Source organism: Aquarana catesbeiana, linkage group LG11, assembly GCF_042186555.1.
Source record: "Aquarana catesbeiana isolate 2022-GZ linkage group LG11, ASM4218655v1, whole genome shotgun sequence".
NCBI classification, from domain to species: domain Eukaryota; kingdom Metazoa; phylum Chordata; class Amphibia; order Anura; family Ranidae; genus Aquarana; species Aquarana catesbeiana.
In genome coordinates this window covers 43006874-43026867 of record NC_133334.1, presented here as the reverse complement: position 1 = coordinate 43026867, position 19994 = coordinate 43006874, and the positions used below count along the sequence as shown (strand labels likewise).

At 41.5% G+C, this 19994-nt stretch overlaps 1 protein-coding gene across 9 annotated transcripts in view; it reads right to left on the bottom strand.

Annotated features, from left to right (window-relative positions):
* The window catches only part of SHANK2 (SH3 and multiple ankyrin repeat domains 2), a 951897-nt gene that overhangs the window by 568822 nt on the left and 363081 nt on the right, over positions 1-19994 (bottom strand). For all 9 annotated transcript variants that reach the window (XM_073604227.1, XM_073604226.1, XM_073604228.1 and 6 more), the window contains exon 9: positions 15952-16029. In XM_073604227.1, the coding sequence (XP_073460328.1) occupies positions 15952-16029 (78 nt within the window). The remainder of the gene's footprint in view (positions 1-15951; positions 16030-19994) is intronic.

The window sequence follows — 19994 nt, the reverse complement described above, 5'->3', positions numbered from 1 at the left end:
TAGGTTGCTCACTCCTGATATGGTGGGATGGGGCATATGTCCCTGTCTGCAGTAATCTTGGTACTACAAATCTGTTACAACGGACTTTCTGTATTGTCATGAGACGCGGCAAAAATCCTAAAGTTGATGTGTTTCAGAATATTTTATCTGAATCATAACCAAATAAGTAAAAGAGGCTCTCAGATTCTGATATTAAAGTGGGCGTAAACTCCCACGTATGAGGTTTATCTATAGGTAAGCCTTTAATAAGGCTTACCTATAGGGTACAGTAAATATCTCCTAGACGTGCATTGTTTAGGGGATATTTACTTTAGATGCAGCCGGTGACGTCACCGGCGCATGTGCTCTGAAGGAACGGCATACCCGTAGCGTAAACAGTTACGTCATCGCAGGCTCGGCCATTCATATCGCCGAAGCCCAGTGCTGATGGAAGCGCCTTCAGCTGTGACATTGGGGGGCTTTGTTTTCAGGCAAGTCTGACATAATTATAAATGAAACTGCCCAGGGCCCAATTTTTTTTCTACTTTGATGCGGTTTACTATCGCTTTAACGACACAAAAAGGGACTGAGTGGACTGTATGCTAAACCCTGAGCAGATAGGATGTGTTCCCTCTATGCCTTTCAAGGCTTCATTTTCAGTTTTGACCTTTAAATGCTCATGGGACGAAACAGTAATTTCAGAAAGTCAGAAAAATGACACAAAGATATGTCCTTAAGTGATGTATTACCCTAACCATATACTATACTACAGCAGCCAAGGGCAGGTGAGAAATGCTGACATAAGTCACATAAATAGTCAATCATATGGCTCCAAGAAGTCCTGTTCTTTCCAACAAAGCTGCAATGTCTTCTAATTGATGTATTGCTGCAGTTGCAAAATGCCTCCGTCACAAAAAGCACACATGGTACAAGCTTGATGCTAAAACCTTCAACACAAGGTGGAGATCTTTTTTCAGCCATATAAGTGTTTCCCAGATCTGATTGGACTCAACTGAAAATAATTCACTTTTTATTAAGTAAAGTTCCTAATCTCAGTGTGTAAGTTTTGTGAACCGAACATTCAGTGTGTAGAGAAAGTGGAGTTCCTACATTCTGTCCACCAGTTTTTACATCTGCCTCTTGGTGGGCAAACGAACTCCTGTCAGTCCACAAAATCTGTTCAATCTTTCAAGGATGCCAGCTAGGGGAACTGCCATCAGATCCTTGTATATTTTAAGAAAAGAATGTCTATGGGCGAACTGCTATCAGCTCTTTGTATACCTTAGTAAGGAATGTGTATGGGGGAACTGCCATCAGCTCCTTCTATATCTTAGGAATGAACTTCTATAGGGGAACTGCCATTAGTTCCTTGTATATCTTAAGAGGGAACTTCTATGGGAGAACTGCCATTAACTCCTTGTTTATCTTAGGATGGAATATCTATGGGGGAACTGTCATTAACTCCTCATAAATCTTAGGAAGGAACTTCTATGGGGGAACTGCCATCAGTTACTTGTATATCTTAGAAATGAACCTCTATGGGGGAACTGCCATCAGTTACTTGTATATCTTAGAAAGGAACCTCTATGGGGGAACTGCCATCAGCTTCCTGTGCATCTTAGGAAGGTACTTCTATGAGGGAACTGCCATTAGCACCTTGTATATCATAGGAAGGAACTTCTATGGAGAACTCTCATTAGCTCCTGGTACTGCCATCAGCTCCTTGTATACCTTAGGAAGGTACTTCTATGGGGTTACTGCCATTAGCACCTTGTATATCATAGGAAGGAACTTCTATGGGGGAACTGCCATTAGCTCCTGGTACTGCCATCAGCTCCTTGTATATCTTAGGAAGGTACTTCTATGGGGTTACTGCCATTAGCACCTTGTATATCATAGGAAGGAACTTCTATGGGGGAACTGCCATTAGCTCCTGGTACTGCCATCAGCTCCTTGTATACCTTAGGAAGGTACTTCTATGGGGTTACTGCCATTAGCACCTTGTATATCATAGGAAGGAACTTCTATGGGGGAACTGCCATTAGCTCCTGGTACTGCCATCAGCTCCTTGTATATCTTAGGAAGGTACTTCTATGGGGTTACTGCCATTAGCACCTTGTATATCATAGGAAGGAACTTCTATGGGGGAACTGCCATTAGCTCCTGGTACTGCCATCAGCTCCTTGTATATCTTAGGAAGGTACTTCTATGGAATTACTGCCATTAGCTCCCTGTATACCTACTTCTATGGAGTTACTGCCATTAGCTCCCTGTATATCATAGGAAGGAACTTCTATGGGGAACTGCCATTAGCTCCTGGTACTGCCACCAGCTCCTTGTATATCTTAGAAAGGAATTTCTATGGGGGAACTGTCATCAGCTCCTTGGAAATCTTAAGAAGGAACTGCTACGGGGGAACTGCTATCAGCTCCTTGTGTATCCTAGTAACTTCCGCAGTTACAGCTTTACGCATGAAAACCCAGTCCCACCTACCTGCAGAAGTCATTATAACAGGGTCTTACTCTCCATGTTTGGTCTTCTAATTATTTTATATCATTGAGAGCGACGCAGGGGGAGTGAGTCCACTGAATTCGAGGTAGAGACCACTGTGAGGAGATCACTGTTGGGGTCCCTAAGAAATAAAAAGGAACCAGTGGCCAAGATTTACTAAAACTGGTGCAGCTCTGCATAGTAACCAATCAGCTTCTAACTTCAGCTTGTTCAATTAAGCTTTGACAATAAAACCTGGTAGCTGACTGGTTACTATGCACAGCTATACCAGATTCTGTGTGCACCAGTTTTAGTAAAACTCCCCCAACGTGTCACTCAACCTACCAGCTTCTATGCACGATTTAAATAATCTATTTTAGGTGACCTCAGACCAACACACGTAAGCCCTGCAAGAATGGCTAATTTCGGTCTATGTGCGTGTAAAAGTTGTCATTTTTTTCCTGATTGCTATCACACTGACCACAGCAAGAAAAACTGCCCCAAACATAACATTCCACAGTTTCCTCAGAAAAACAAAATGATTCTTAGAACCAGCAGGTCATTTTTTTTATTAGACCTGCATCTGACTTGCAGCTCTATGCTGAAAATAAGAAAAGAAAAATCAGTTTCAACTGCAGCCCACACATTGCGTAACTCTCAGCACACATGAAGCGAAGCGCAAGAATGCAGGAATGAGAAATAAGACTGCGGAACCCAATAGTATAAACCCTGCTTCTTAATACAAGCAGAGGAAGCTTTCACTTAATTACCTCTTAATTTGTTAAGTGTATCGTGGACGAAGCACTTCTAAATTAATTTAAGAATCAGAATTCTGCAATCACAAGTAATAAATTAGCGCCAAACTGCTACAACAGAGAACAACCCTGGAAATAATTTGTTAGAGGCAGCTGTGAAAACGGGCAGAGGGGTCCTGCTGCCGCTTGGATTGACAGGATAACACACTGACACATACAGAATTCAAGCAGCAGCGTAATTACCTTCAGCTCTTCTCCCAGTCCTGGCTGATAGTGCTCATCTCATCCCTGACTATTCCCTGCCTCCGGTATCCTCCTCCGAAATATATGCTTGAGCTTGCTCCTGCTGCTATTGAGTGATTTGCCAATAATGGCCTGCTTACTTATTAAAAAAAAGTCTCTTAGCAACCATTTCTTAGATCTTAATGTGTAGCAGCTCCAAATATGAATCATTATTCCATCTGTGCTTTGACAGTGAGAAGACAATGATCTTAAAATAGTTCCTACATGTCAGGTGTGGTCACTTTTGTCAGTGATATCCGAGCAAGAGAACCTGTCTCGCATGGGAGATGATGGAATGGAGAGACGATGATGGAGATGATGGAATGGGTTGGTCTTGCGGTTTTGTGGAGCACACTACAACACGGCAAAATTAGTTTTTTTCTTTTTTTTTAAATTCACGCTGCCATTGCTAAGTATTCAGCAGAGACAATCAGCAGCTTTTCTTACAATCTCTAAAGCCTTTGCAGAAAACACCACAGTCCAGGATCACCGCATAGCTCCCAAATGTCCCTGATTTCGAGGGACTGTCCCTGATTTAGGGCAATGCCCCTCTGTCCCTCATTCCTCCTCATTTGTCCCTCATTTTGGTCTGATCTACATAGTTGTGTATAAAATGCACTTTTTATCTATCAAAAAGTGTTTTCCAGCACTAAACCTTTCATCTGATTTCTAAATTGCTGCATTTGTAAATTCCAAAAGCCAATATAAAGGAATAGTAGTGGTAAAAAAGCACTTGTAAGTTTAACCAATCTTGGATTTTTTTTTGTACAATTCTCCTTTAAGGGGGCGTGGCAGGGGGTGTGTCCTATGCCTGCATACTTTTGCGGATAGGTGTCCCTCATTTCGGTCTCAGAAAGTTGGGAGGTATGTCACTGCATTGTATTGTGACTGGACCCTGCACGGCTATGCCCATGTCAAAAATGGTATTACATTACAACAGCACTCTGGACCTTGAAAGGCTTCGTAAAAACATTCTACTTTGTCATATTAGTGAACTGATGCATGTCTCCTTGTCTCCTTTGCTTGACAGATCCCCTTTAAAGGTGGTGATATGAGAAAAAAAAGGTGGGGGCTGCCATTCTGTTTGTGGCCTGAATGCAATGCTGGTTCTCTGGCTTCAGTGCTTTGGCTTCACTGAACCAAAACAGGCTGCATGCTTGTTCCAGATCTGTGAATATACTAAACCCTACAACTGGGAACTAGTATTTTCAAACGGAGGTCAGCAAGAGAAGCTGTAACTGCCCTTGTTGGGCAATCATTGATCCTAAAGCAGAAACCACAGTAACGTCTTGGGTTAGGTTGCTTCCCTCAATCACTCTGACCCAGTCTTTAATGGCCTAGAATCTCACTGTTATATTGTCATCTGCTTTCTTTACACTACCTCTCTTGAACCCTGGAACGCTTGTCAGACAAGTTAATATTCTATACTTACACAAATACACATATAAGAACTACTTCTGCCACATCACCTCTGTGCCATATTTGGACCCCTCTTCATCCCAATCTCTCCTACCCAATGCTGGATTTATAAGGGGGCAAAAAGAGCAATTGCCCTGAGCCCCCCTGACAGAGGGGGCACCATACTTCCTTTTAAAAAAAAATTTTAATAATTAATAAATTAGTTTTATTATTAAAAAAAAATTAAAGCGCGTGTGAGTGTCAGGATACAGAACAGTTAAAGTGATTGTAAAGTCTCATTTTTTTTTAAATAAAAAACAACAAACATGTTATACTTACCTGCTCTGTTGCAGTGGATTTGCACAGAGCAGCCCGGATCCTCCTCTTCTCAGGTCCCTCTTCTGTGCTCCTGGCCCCTCCCTCCTGTTGAGTGCCCCCACAGCAAACAGCTTTCTCTGGGGGCACCCAAGCCAAGCTGCAGCTCCGTGTGTCCATTCAGACATGGTACGTCGGTGCAACCACCCCCCCTCTCCTGATTGGCTAATTGACAGCAGCGGGAGCCAATGGCACTGCTGCTGTGTCTCAGCCAATCAGGAGGGAGAGTTCTGGACAGGCAAGACACTCAAGGACATCGCTGGACAGAGATGGGGCTCAGGTAAGTATTAAGGGGGGCTGCTGCACACAGAAGGCTTTTCATCTTAATGCACAGAATGCATTAAGATAAGAAACCTTGTGACTTTACAACCCCTTTATGCCTGATTTCAGAGGCAGAGAGAGAGATGAGGGCTTCTGGTAGATGTTTTACATTTCAACTTACTATTTGAGAGGTTTGTCTTAACATGACTGTGTCAAGGGAATTTATTGCCTTGTTTATGAGTGACAAGTTAGTTGGACAAGGAAAAAGTTAGAAAAATGTGCCAGACTACAGCCCTGACATTGGTTGAACTGGATGGACTTGTGTCTTTTTTCAACCAGACTAACTATGTAACTATGTAATTTATCGCAGTGAGAAACATGAGAGAGAAGCTCAACTCCCCGGCTTGACACTGACTAGGTCAAGGGGTAAATTCAACACTCCACAATCTCCAATATGGTAAAACTTTGTTAGCAAATTTTACCTGAAATGACAAGATTGGTCGAATTCAGGATAGGCGTGGCACTGGATCAGAATTTGGGCAGAATGACATAGCAGAGTGTCGGCAGAGAGTAGAAGACCTTCCTTCCTTTGGCGTCTTGCACTGAGTGTAGTAGGGACGTCGACTCCTAACCAGTGAGTTTTTACTGTGTCCTGAATCCTGTCATATAATTTAATTTCTTTGTTGAGGCCCCCCCAAAGTCTAAATCTAGCACTGCTCTTACCCCAGCTTCAGCTTTTCCTGTCCAACCCCTATCAAACTACTTTAAAAAGAAAGCACATCAAAGATCAAAGGGTTGGGATTTTAATTAAAAGGTGCAAAGATACAACAACAGAAGTAGAAAAATATACAAATTTATTTAGAGAGCATTAAAAATGATATAAAGACATAAAAATGTCCGATATGATCATACAATACATAGACAGATGCAGACTGATTAGATCTCTACATGTTTCGCCATACCGATGGCTTCTTCAGGAGAATTATTATCAGGCACTGTACATATGATCACTAAAGAGTCAAAAAATAGAAAAGATTTCTATCAGTGCCTGTTAATAATTCTCCTGAAGAAGCCATTGGTATGGCGAAACATGTAAAGATCCAATCAGTCTGCATCTGTCTATGTATTGTATGATCATATCTGACATTTTTATGTCTTTATATAGTTTTTAATGCTCTCTAAATAAATTTGTTTATTTTTCTACTTCTGTTGTTGTATCTTTGCACCTTTAAAATCCCAACCATTTGATCTTTGATGTGCTATGCTTATATAAGGGATGGGGTGCTAAATAATTTTCAGATGCCCAGCAAAAAATCTTTCTACTTTAAAAAGAAATCTTTTCTGAGAGTAACATATAGAAAGGTACTAATGGCATCCATCTGACAATCTGCCTTGCTGTCAAACTAACCCAGTGTCTTCAGTATATTCCAGGGACCCAGAACAAACATACAACAAGCTTAGGCAGAAAATCTAAGATTCCCCTCTTCCTAAAACTCCTTCTCCTAGGACTAACCCCACCAATCAAGCGGTTTGTATAGTCCATCAAAATGTATCTCTTCAAAGCTGGCTCTCCAGCTATATCTGTAAGCCTTTTCCCCTTACCTTGAAAGATAAGTTCCTATTTCTACTTCCGAAAGTGGCCATACGCATAGGGGACTATTTATAAATGTTTTCACATGAGATTCACACAACTTTTACCCAATCCAATTAGAAAAAGTGTGAGCGGGCACTCTTGCAAAGATCTAAGCTCAGGGGTGGCATCGGACTCCCAGACTCCGCCTTATATTGTATAGCAGTACATAAGGAAAGAGTGGTCAACTGGTGCACAAACTTTGAGTGTCTTTGGAACAAGAATCAGTGACTGCACCCTAGGGCATGTATCCCCAGTATGTGGAAACAACAAACCCCACCCCTTATAACACAGCGGTTTGCCAGGGTGAACGATATCCAACGGATGGAACACCTCACTGCAGTCCTCAGGGATAAGACAGAGGAACACAACAAGCACTGGCTGCATTGGGACATGTTTCATTATTCGGATGAATGTTTAACATTTTCTTAACTATCTGAAGGTACTTAGTTCTGGAAGCTCGGTTCCTATTACTGTCAACCCCTACAGAAGCCCCCCCCCCCCTTTTTTTCCCCTTCCCAACCTCCCCTTTTCTTGTTCTTCTTTTTCTTGTTCTTCTCTTCTTCTTCCTTCCCCCCTCTTTGGACACTAAATGTGTCCACCTTTCTCCTTTTTAACAAAAAACACCCAAAAATGCCTTTCGGTATGCGCCAACCACACGGTACGCCATGTTCTTTTTGTTTTTTGGCGGTGCGGGATGCTCCCATCTTGAAGGGGGGCACCACTGCACCACTTGCCACTACTTTACAACTGATGCGTGCCTATAAGTGATCTGATCCTCTTAGTGTGTACATGGGAGCCATGTTCCTACAACTAATTATCTACACGTGGTTATATATTACTTAGTATTGAATAAGACCCTGACTTGTTAGACACCAAAGTGACAGAATGTATATAGTTTGATTTATGTGATTTCCAATTCCATCTGGTCACTGCTGACATTTTTTGTTGGGACTGTGCTGTCATGTCATACTACTGTGTTCTGTTGCATACCTTTAAAGAATTCAAAAAAAAAAAAAAAGAAAAAGTGTGACTATTAGGTAAAAATTGTGTAGATCTTGATAGATAGACCCCATACATTTCTGAGACTGATCTAGGTCCGTACAATTGCAAACAAGCGATCCATTCAAATTAAGTGATGCAACACACACAGTACTGTTTTGCAGCACAATTATCAGTTGAAATTATGACGGACGATTCATATACGTAAATGATCGGTTAAAAACAATTGTTTATTTAATCTGCACACAGATAGTTCACCAAGCATTTAAAAGCTATTGGCACAATTCCACCATTGCCGAATATTGTCTAAATTAATCGATAGTTCTTTGAATTGATTGAACTGAGCATATCTAGTTTGTGATTCTAGTTGCAATGAATATTCTACTGAATGATAATATCGATATGTCAAAAGTGAGGGGCCACCATTATATTGTAAGCTTGTATAGTCAGGGGTCTATTACCTTCCTAGGTTTTTCATCTATATATGATTGTGTGGAATTTGTAAGCTACTCTTTATTATTTGATGCACAGCACTGTGTATTATGCTAATGCTTATAAATGAAGAATAACAGCAGCAGAGAATGCTTAAGGTCATGTATTTGCCATTCCATTAACCTTACAGAATGAGAGGACAGGAAAACGTATTCCTTGAAAAGCACACGGACTCCCCAAGTCACATGTCTAATGAATAAATACACTTTCCCTGGGAATACACTATGAATGAAAGGAGGATTGCTTTGCTAGACTAGTTTGATTCATTGATGCCAGTCCACTCTGTGATAAAGTATGCATTTATCTTTTAGAATTCAGGTGTTATGGATGGGCTTATGTCAGAGCAAGCTTTTTATTATTCCACAGCGTGCTCTTGTCTGCTAATAGCTGCCTTTAATGTACACTTATTCCAAAACACACTTGAGCCTTGGAGAGGTGCTCTTGATCCAGTGTTGAGAGCAGATAGAGAATTTTTTTATCATTAGAAGCACAAATTTCAATGTGCAGATGTTACTTAAAGACTATTTGATATATACATCAGAATTGTAACCACCAAGTGCTGACAGGTACTGGATACGGGGGCATTTGATCAAAATAAAGTGTAAGTGCTAATCTACCAAACTCACTGACCATGGTCGGCTTACCTTTAGTAATTGCCCTTGCCTCAATGGAAACTGGGCACCTATGGTACATTGTCGACAAAGGACTAAGTATTCCTTACAAACAGGCTGGGGATATTGTGAAAATCTGACGCCTTTAGTTTATTATTAAAATAAAAATCACTATGTTAAGTAGAGCTGTCCCTCTTCACTGTGTCATCCGAAGTAGCACTGAGCACCGACCACCTGCATTAGGAGCTAAGCACCTCCTGCCGGTGTTGAGTGCAGGCCACATGTGATGATCATCTCCTCCCAGCACAGGTATTACCAGGTAACTAAACACCCCAAAAAATGTAAGTATTGAAGCTTAGATACAGCGGCTGCATTAAAATTTTCTTTAAGGTTAAGAACTAGAGATGGGCTTGGGCGTGTTCGAAAATGCCCCGTGCCCGATCCCGCCAGGAAGCCATCACTGCACACAGCTAATCACAGGCAGTGAGACATTTCCCGATCTGTGCATCTGCAAACCGGGAAACATCTCACTGCCTGTGATTAGCCGTGTGCAGTGTTGGCTTCCTGGTGGGATCGGGCATGTGGGATTTTGAACATGCCTGAGCCCATCTCTACTAAGAACATTTTAAAGAAAGTACTAGTTGACCCTTCCAGAACTGCAGCTGGAACTTGAAGCAAAAACCCCAAAAATGTAATCTTTCTTGTGTAAACTACTAATTCCATCACCCCACATGTGATGGAGATGAAGAGGGGAAGACATATTTGTGGTCCAGTCTGGACGACAACCATGACTCTCTATATAAAAACAGTGGAGTGAGTGGGAGTAGCCATTTTAGGAAAGGAACTGTGTTATTTGCAGGATTACCATGTGCAAACAAAGTGGACACTGCCTGAAAAAAAATAGAAAAAAAAAACAATCCACACACCACATCTAAGGACTGGTAAGCTGCAGTATATTACATTTTTGTTTTAAAGTTTAGATGCATTTAACGAAAGGGGAAGGGTGTAGATTTCCTTTTTATTTTTATTTTTTAATCAATCACAATGCTACACCCTTTAGTTAAAAAACAGGTCAGAAGTTATGGCATCCATTATTTTGACTTGCACCAAAAAAGCCAAATTCAAGCAGGACTGATCTCAATGCAGCCTATCTGTGTAGTGTGGTGAAATAGGAAGACTGAATCCACATGTCCCAGTTCTGGATTGTCTTTGGAAAAACAACAGTGTTTTTTATTTTTTAATCAACCTAATTGTTGTCTGCCAGTACAGTTCTGGGCTGTAGTGAGCTGCCCCCTTGACATTGGGTCACCCCTTGATCCAGCCCAATAAGTACTGTAGACTTAACCCTAAGGCACCTAGAGAGGACTCACAGTACCAAGTTTTACAGGCATATGCCTGTATTACAAAACAATGCTGCCCTGGGCATACATAATGTGCTAGAGTCCTGAACAATTCTGTATCTATTTAAAAAAAAAAAAAAAAAATGCTGCATGTGTAATATATTACCGCTACAGAGAAGTAGCCAAAGTAAAGCTTCACTAGGGTATAATTATTTGACAATCATTATGCTGATAAGCTGACAATATAAACTTATGCCAAAGCACAAACGACATCAATGCTTTATTGATTGTACCACTAAGGACAAAACAATGAGATGAAAGTAAGCACTAGATAAGCAACTTCTGTTAACACTTTCATACTGCGCCAACCGTGCATTCTTCCAAATCATCACCGCTATACACTGCTACCATGGAAACGGCGCCCTAATGTTTTACCATTTTAAAGTGCAGTGGGTATTTCCATATTTTCATTTCTAGCACAAAGTAAAAAATATACCACATTTGTGCATATTAAGATAGCAGGCAGTGTCACGTATATCATTCTCATATACAGCACAGGCATAGCCTAAATTTACAAAGCCATGTACTCTAATCTACACGCAGCTGTTTTAAGCTTTTCGCCTGTCATCAGTGCAAAGACTGGTAATAATGGATTTTAAGAAATAAAGCTTAGGGAGTAGAAGAATTAAGATTTTGGTTTGCATGTAAAATACTTTTTTGAACATGAGGGGTGGACAACACTGCAACAAACAAGCATAAATACCCCAAAACAAATTGGGTGGGTGGGGGGGTTGGTATGGGTTTGCACTGCAAGGTCATCTGCGAGTCCTATCGCCCAAAACTGGCACGTTCAGAGGAGTAAACATCTACCTGGTACAACCTACGTGTGAGGAGAAGACCAGGTAGAAGTCGTACAAACTTGAACAGAAGCAGGATGCTGAAAAGCCCAGGGGAGGGCCAACACTCCTGGTAGAATCGGCCTTGACCGGGAAAGGAGGGAACATGCCCTAAAAGTGATAATGAAATGGAGTATAGACAGCGCCTGCTCCTCCTAGTTGCTAATATGTTCTATGGCTATATTGTTTTGAATTCTTTAACCTTGGATGATGAATGTGACATGTGACTATTTAACAATAACATTAATGCGTTGCATGCTTAAACCGAGTGAACCAAATACAATTTGAGTATTAATTGATTAATAGTACATCAATATAATAAAGTGACGATAGTTTAAAGTGCATATAGTGATAATTGGTGCAAAACAGAGTCTTTTCTTAGTGCAGAAAGTACTAAGTGCACCGTGTCCACTCGGTGTCAATACGGCCACCTCCCAGGCGTCACTGTAAGACCATCGGCCCAGCTTGTGTGGAGACGTGATTACTGTTCAGCATATAGCGTGTCTTCCACTCTCAAAAGACTCCGTTTTGGACCAAATATCACTATATGCACTTTAAACTATTGACACTTCATTATATTGAGGTACTATTAATCTAACTCATATTGTATTTGGTTCACTCAGTATAAGCATGCAAGGCATTAATGTTATTGTTATATAGTCACATTCATCATCTAAGGTTAGAGAATTCAAAAGAGTATAGCCTTAGAAAATATTAGCAACTAGCAGGAGCAGGTGCTGTCTATACCCCATTTCATTATCGCTTTGCCCCACAGCGGGGACAACACTGGACAGCAGCGGCCCCATATTATTGCCATACACACCAAGGCGCCAGTGTATAATTAAAAGGAGTGAAAAAATGCTGTGCTAAACCCAAAAAGTAAAAAACAAAAGTAGCTGACACACAAACAAACCAAGTCCACTAGAGATTCAAAAAACATAAAGTGCAGCGCTAGAAATATCTAACATCTAATAAAATAAATGTTTATTTAGTACATGTTAGATATTTCTAGCGCTACACTTGATGTTTTTTTGAATTGTGAGTGTATAATTATATCATTCTATGCATGAAGATAAAAAAGCCTTCTGAGTGCAGAAGCCCCCCAACTCCCCCTAATATTTACCTGAGCTCCCCCTCAATCCAGCAATCAGCATGAGATCATCGACTCTCCAGGGACTCTGCCTTTTCATTGGCTGAGACAGCAGCCATTGGCTCCCGCTGCTGTCATACACAGTCAGTGAGCCAATGAGGAGAGAGAGGGGACAGGGCAGAGAGCCGTGGCTCCATGTCTGAATGGACACGCAGAGCATTGGCTCAGGAGCGCGCCTGCTCGGATGCCCCCATTGCAAGCTGCTTTCTTGACAGGAGGGAGGGGCCAAGGAGCGCCGGGGGGGGGGGGACCCGAGAAGAGGAGGATCAGGACTGCTCTGTGCAACATCACTGTACAAAGCAAGCAAGTATGACATGTTTGTTATTTTTAAAAGAAAAAAAATTGCCTTTAATGTCATTTTAATACCAATGGTCTGAAGAATGGGCTGACAAACCACATAGAAATAATGGATCAAGAAAAAGCCTAACCCTTACAAGGATCCACAGGCAGAACAAACAAGAAATCAGTTGAAATGAAGGAGTAGACATCAGATAAACCGGACCAGCTTGAACAACATCTAAACAGTGAAGCACCTTTTGCTTAGGATGCTTGAGGTTAGGACAAAAACACCACAATTGCCTGATTTGGGTGAAATGAAGAAACCACCTTGGGTCAAAAAAATATAAGTGCCTCAGAATCACCTTACTTTGGTGAAGAACCAGCAATTTACATAGTTGGTAAGGTTGAAAAAAGACACAAGTACACATGAGCAGAAATTCCGCCAGCAAAAGTCCGATGTGAGCTTTTGGTCCGAAAATGCTCCATCGGACTTTTGCTGGCGGAATTCCAGCCAGCAAAAGATTGAGAGTATGTTCTCAATTTTTCGGTTGGAAATTCCGATCGCCTGTACCAATTCCGATGCACAAAATTCCTACGCATGCTCAGAAGCATTCTTCATTTTCTCGGCTCGTCATAGTGTTGTACGTCACTTGACGGTCGAAAGTTCAGCAAACTTTTGTGTGACCGTGTGTATGCAAGCCAAGCTTGAGTGGAATTCCGTCGGAAAAACCATCCAAGATTTTTCCGACGGAAATTCCGCTCGTGTGTACGCAGCATTATTGTAAAGAACCCTCTACGCTGTTTCCAGTTAAATTGCTTTTCCTCTAATTTTAGTGAATGGCCATGAGTCTTTTTAAATGCCCTTTCGTGGAAAAGTTTTATCCCTATTGTGGGGTCAAAAGTACAGAATTTGTACATTGAAATCATATTCCTTCTCAAGCGTCTCTTCTCCAGAGAGAATAAGTTCAGTGCTTGTAATCTTTCCTCATAACTAAGATCCTCCAGTCCCTTTATTAGCTTTGTTGCCCTTCTCTGTACTCTCTCCATTTCCAGTACATCCTTCCTGAGGACTGGAGCCCAGAACTGGACAGCATACTCCATGTGCGGCCGGACCAGAGTCTTGTAGAGTGGGAGAATTATCGTTTTATCTCTGGAGTTAATTCCCTTTTTAATACATGTCAATATTCTATTGGCTTTGCCTGCAGCAGCTTGGCATTGCATGCCGTTGCTGAGCCTATCATCTACTAGGACCCCCAGGTCCTTTTCTATCCTTGATTCCCCCAGAGGTTCTCCCCCTAGTGAGTAGATTGCATTCATATTTTTGTCACCTAAATGCATTATTTTACATTTTTCTACATTAAACCTCATTTGCCATGTAGTTGCGCACCCCATTAATTTGTTCAGATCTTCTTGCAAGGTTTCCACATCCTGCAGAGAAGTTATTGCCCTGCTTAACTCAGTATCGTCTGCAAATACTGGGATTCAGTGGTTTATCCCATCCTCCAGGTCATTTATGAATAAAGTAAATAGGATTGGTCCCAGGACAGAACACGGAGGGACCCCACTTTCCACATTGGACCATTCCGAGTACTCCCTATTTATGACTACCCTCTGAACTCGCCCTTGTAGCCAGTTTTCAATCCATGTACTCACCCTTTAATCCATGCCGACAGACTTTAGCTTGTATAGTAAATGTTTGTGGGGAACTGTATCAAATGCCTTTGCAAAATCAAGATAAACAACATCTACGAGCCTTCCTTCATCTAGATGGCAGCTCACCTCCTCATGGAAGGTTAGTAGATTTGTTTGGCAAGAACGATTTTTCATGAATCCATTCTGATTACTGCTAATGATACCGTTTTCATTACTAAAATCTTGTATATAGTCCCTTATCATCCCTTCCAAAAGCTTGCATATTATTGATGTTAGGCTAACTGGTTTGTAATTCCCAGGGATATATATTGGTCCTTTTTTAAAGATTGGTGCTACATTGGCTTTTCTCTAATCAGCTGGTAACATACCAGTCAGTAAAAATTAGGAACAACGGTCTGGCAATGACTGAGTTCTTTAAGGACCCTCGGGTGCAAGCCATCTGGTCCCGGGGACCTATTTATGTTAAGTTTTTCAAGTCTGTTTCTGATTTTATCCTCTGTTAACCATGGTGGTGCTTCCTGTGACGTGTCATGAGGATAAACATTGCAGTTTTGGTTACTGAAGCCCCCCCGTTTCCCTTGTGAAGACTGGAGAAGAATACATTCAAAACATTCGCCATCTGCCTGCAATCTTTCTGGCCAGTGCTCTTTTTTTCTACTAGAGGTGGGTGAGCAGGGTCCCCTACCACCCCCTTTAGGCCCCTTTCACACGAACAGACCATTCAGGTCCGCCTATCAGTTTTTTAGGCGGATCCATTCAGGTCTATGGAGCGACAGATGTCAGCAGTTACCATGTCCGCTGACATCCGATCCGATCTGATCCACTAAAATCAGACGTACTGCCCTACGTTCGTATCCGTCCTGGCGGATCAGATGAGATCTGATGAAAACGAACATGCTGTTTGTTTTCGTCCGATCTCTCCATAGGAATCAGCGGCGCTCTGACAGGCCCTTCCCCACTCAGTGAGCAGAGACGGACCTGCCATCCGCCGGCTCAGCGGAGAGATCTCCTGCTGAGCTGGCGGACAGAGCTGCGCGGATCCGCCTCGTGGGAATCCTTCCACAATCGGTGGTATCAGTGGTAAGTGTTGATAATTTCAAAAAGCCTTTAGATGGGCATGTTTGCAAATACAATATACAGGGATATGGAACCTGGTAGAGACATAAATATATACACCCTCCCTGGTTGAACTGGATGGACTGGTGTCGTTATTCAACCTTACCAACTATATAACATGGATTTCAACTATTAGTTTGACAGCACGATGTTGCAATACTACAACTCCATTAGAAAGATTTTGGCATATCAAAAGGAAAATAGATTACTCTGTTATTGTAATAAATATAATGGTATCTTACCTGAAATGGGGACTGGCTGTTGTAGTTTTTTATTTCTTTGTTCGCTCCTCTGAAAAGCAAAACACGCGCACAACTGTCCTGTAGAACAAACCACAAAAAAATTGTTGAAAAGAAATCAAAAACACTTCTACACTGAAAACTGCAGTTCATAGAAATAAAACCAATGACGTTCATTATGCATGTTTTATATGACAAAATGTGGGGCCAGCAAGCATGCACTTGCTGCGGATAACAGGTAAGCGCCAAAAGAGTAGTGTCAGAAAAAAACACTGGCCCAATGGAGATGGCTTTGAAGTTAAGCAGCGTTCACCTGTAAGGCTGGGTCTCTGACAAACAAAAGGTGTATCTGGGTACCTTGTAAGGTGTCAGATATCAAAAAAGGGAAAGTTAAAGGACAACTGTATTTGTTATAATAATTTTCTCTAATCCACATTTTCACCCCTCTTAAACTAACCTGCACTAACACCGTCTGCACTAGCTTCTTACTACACTTGTAATATTTACTTCTCCTTAAGCACAAATCTTCTTTAGCACTGGCTGTACTTATGCACTGAGACCTCAGACTTGTATGGAGCTGTACTGGGAAGCAGCTACAGCATCCAAAGATGTTTTTTTTTCTTCTTTGCCCCAGAAGAAGAAAACATTGCAAAGGCATGTTTAAGAAAGTGGGGTGGGAAGTGTTGATGCCAGTGTTAATTTAGTCGACTAAAACATTTTAGTCGACTAAAATGACCAAAACATTTTAGTCGACTAAATTAATACTATTTTAGTCGACTAAAATACGACTAAAACTAAAAGCCATTTTAGTCAAAAGACTAAAATGAGACTAGAACTAAAATGCCATTTTAGTCCTAAGACTAAAACGAGACTAAAAAGACTATGACTAAAACTAAATTGCAATTACTGAAATGTATTGGAGATTTTGGTTGACTAAAACGTAGGACGTTTTAGTCGACTAAAATGTACTGGAGATTTAGTCGACTAAAAACGACTAAAACAATTGCAGAAGACTAAAATGGGACTACAACTAAAATGCCATTTTACTCCTAAGACTAAACTTAAAACCAGTTGATGTAGGCAAGGGTGGGCAAACTATTTGTACAGTCTGTGCAGCTGCACAAATGCCCATTTATACTAGACGTGGGTCAAGTAGGTGCTGACATGACACCCTCCTGGTGTTATGTCAACCTGGATACTGCTTACTTAAAAGTCAGGTGAGAAGCAGGATGCATTTTTCATGACGCTATCTAATGCCCCGTACACACACGGTCGGATTTTACAACGGAAAATGTGTGATAGGACCTTGTTCTCGGAAATTCCGACCGTGTGTAGGCTCCATCACACATTTTCCATTGGATTTTCCGACACACAAAGTTTGAGAGCAGGCTATAAAATTTTCCGTCAACAAAATCCGTTGTCGAAATTTCCGATCGTGTGTACACAAATCCGACGCACAAAGTGCCACGCATGCTCAGAATAAATTAGGAGACGAAAGCTATTGGCCACTTTCCCGTTTATAGTCCCGACGTACGTGTTTTACGTCAACGCGTTTAGAACGATCGGATTTTCCGACAACTTTGTGTGACCGTGTGTATGCAAGACAAGTTTGAGCCAACATCCGTCGGAAAAAATCCATGGATTTTGTTGTCGGAATGTCCGATCAATGTCCGACCGTGTGTACAGGGCATAAGTGTGATTTATGATGTTCAGGTAGTATGGGCCAGCAAGTACCTTCATTTCCTACCTGACCAGCACTGGGTCATTTTCTTTTGACACCCTTAGGACTGGAAGTGTTCATTCTGCTTACATTCTGAACCCAGTTGCATATTACATACTGTGAAAGTTTTGAGGGTATCCCAAGGGCCACTCTTCACCCACATCTATACACTGCAAAGAAGTGCTTGCACTTGGGCAGTGGGTGAATTCAGGGCCAAAGACTTGTTCTCGTACAGGGGCCTTTAGTGACTTTGCCCCGCATTAACAACAAGTAAGATCATGAGGAATGAGGGTGCATTGATATAGCTTATTATAAAAAGGTAAAGTTGCCCTTTAATGCCTCTGTAAAGAGGGTACCCAAAACAGGGGGGCTACATAGATGCAATGGTACTTTCTGTTGCCTTGCTGTGCCTACTCTCAAAGCTATTGTGCTAATTCTAAAAACATGACAGTTTAGCTTTTATAAGGGTAATTGCAGTATCTCTTAGTATAGGACTGATGTGCCTTTATTATTCTACCTGCACAAGGCCACTGAATATGTTGGTTCTATATCAGTGAGGTAACATAATTAAAAAAAAGTTTAAAAAGAAGATTACAGATCACTAGATATGCAACAAGACCTTTCCAGACGGGAAAGCATTATGCCTTATGATGAAGTGGTTTAGCTGAGTAAAAGGAATTGTCAGTCTACTGTAAGCTTCCTAGACAGGAGGACAATACTTCCTTGTCCTGAGTAGGCTTCCTTTGTCATGGCTTCCCACAAAGTGGTAGTTAGTGCTCTGTGTTCTGCAATCACCTTGATTCTATCTGCCTTGGCAGCTTGGGAATACTCTTTTGTCTTACAAAAATCGTTCTTAGTGCTATTCTGATGTTACACCTGTATTCAGCATCTGCGGGATCACACTGTCCCTGAAGAAATGTTTTAATACTTAAAGTGTACCTCCACTTTTGTTGAGAAAAAAGCATCCCCCTCTGGGTGATCTATGTACATTGGAGAGATTTTAACAAATTTTGTTAAATTTTGTTGTTCTAAAGAAATCACTGTTTGTTCCTCTGTGCCCCTGGGCTGAGTGAGTCCAATGGGCGTGGTTTCAAAATTATCAATCAGCTGCTGCAGTTGTAGGGCTCTAATGAGGAAAACTGCAGGGTCTGCATCCCTTTAGGACGTGATTTCCTATTGGGAGTATCTCACCAAAAATGACGTGTTGCAGGGGATGCCAAATATCTGACTTGTATCTTAGATCTTAGTGCAGACTTCTGGGAAAATTAGTGAGCCAATCACACAAGCAGGAAATTATGTTTCTGCGGGGGTGTTCTGTATACATTCTGTGTACAGAACACTTCCAGGTAGCCATATTGCATTTTACAGAAAATTATAGAGCTACAGATTGAAAAGGAAAGGTAACTTTTAATAACATTTAATTACGATATGACTTGTGTCGCAATCGATATTTAAATATTTGCTAATTTTTTTCCCATGATAATGGAGTTACCCTTTAAAGAGACACTGTACCACTGCCCATATATTGTATATGGCTTGCTTTAGAAAAAAGGAACTACTGTATTTATTGGCATATAACACACACATTTTCACCCTGACAAATCGGGTGCAACTAGTGTATGCATGTTATACGCCGATACTGCAATTTGGGCTGCCTAAAAGGGAATGGGAAGGGGGGGCGGTACGAGAGCAGTCAGATTACATACAGCGAGAATCTCCTGTTTACTCAGCGGCCTCTGTAATAGGAAGTCCCGTCTCCTGGGCCGGCATTGGACCACTGTTCTGCCTATTATAGAACTTTGTATTAAAGAGGCAGCCGAGTAAACAGGAGATTCTCGCTGTATGTAATCTGACTGCGCTCGTCCCGCCCCCCTCTCTGTCCCCTTCGAGGCAGCAGGAATCTGAGGTGAGGCTGCAGATATGCATTGATCAGGCTGCATTCATGGCAATGGTGAGGCTGCAGATGGACATTGATCAAGCTGCATTGATGGGCAATTGTGAGGCCGCAGATGGACATTGATAAAGCTGCATTGAAGGGCACTTGTGAGGCTGCAGATGGCATTGAAAAGGCTGCAGATGGGCAATGGTGAGGCTGCATTGATGGGCACTGACCCTTATTTTGCTTCAAAGTTCTTTATTTAAAGTTTAAGTTTTATTCCCTCCTAAAATGAAGGTGCGTGTTATATGCCTGTGTGTGTTATATGCAGATAAATATGGTAGATCCCACAGACAGCAAACATTATTTTTCATGTCATCGCAATACTCCTGAAGATACAGAGAAGAATGTACATTTTTTTTTATGTAACAGGACAGCTGTATTTACATC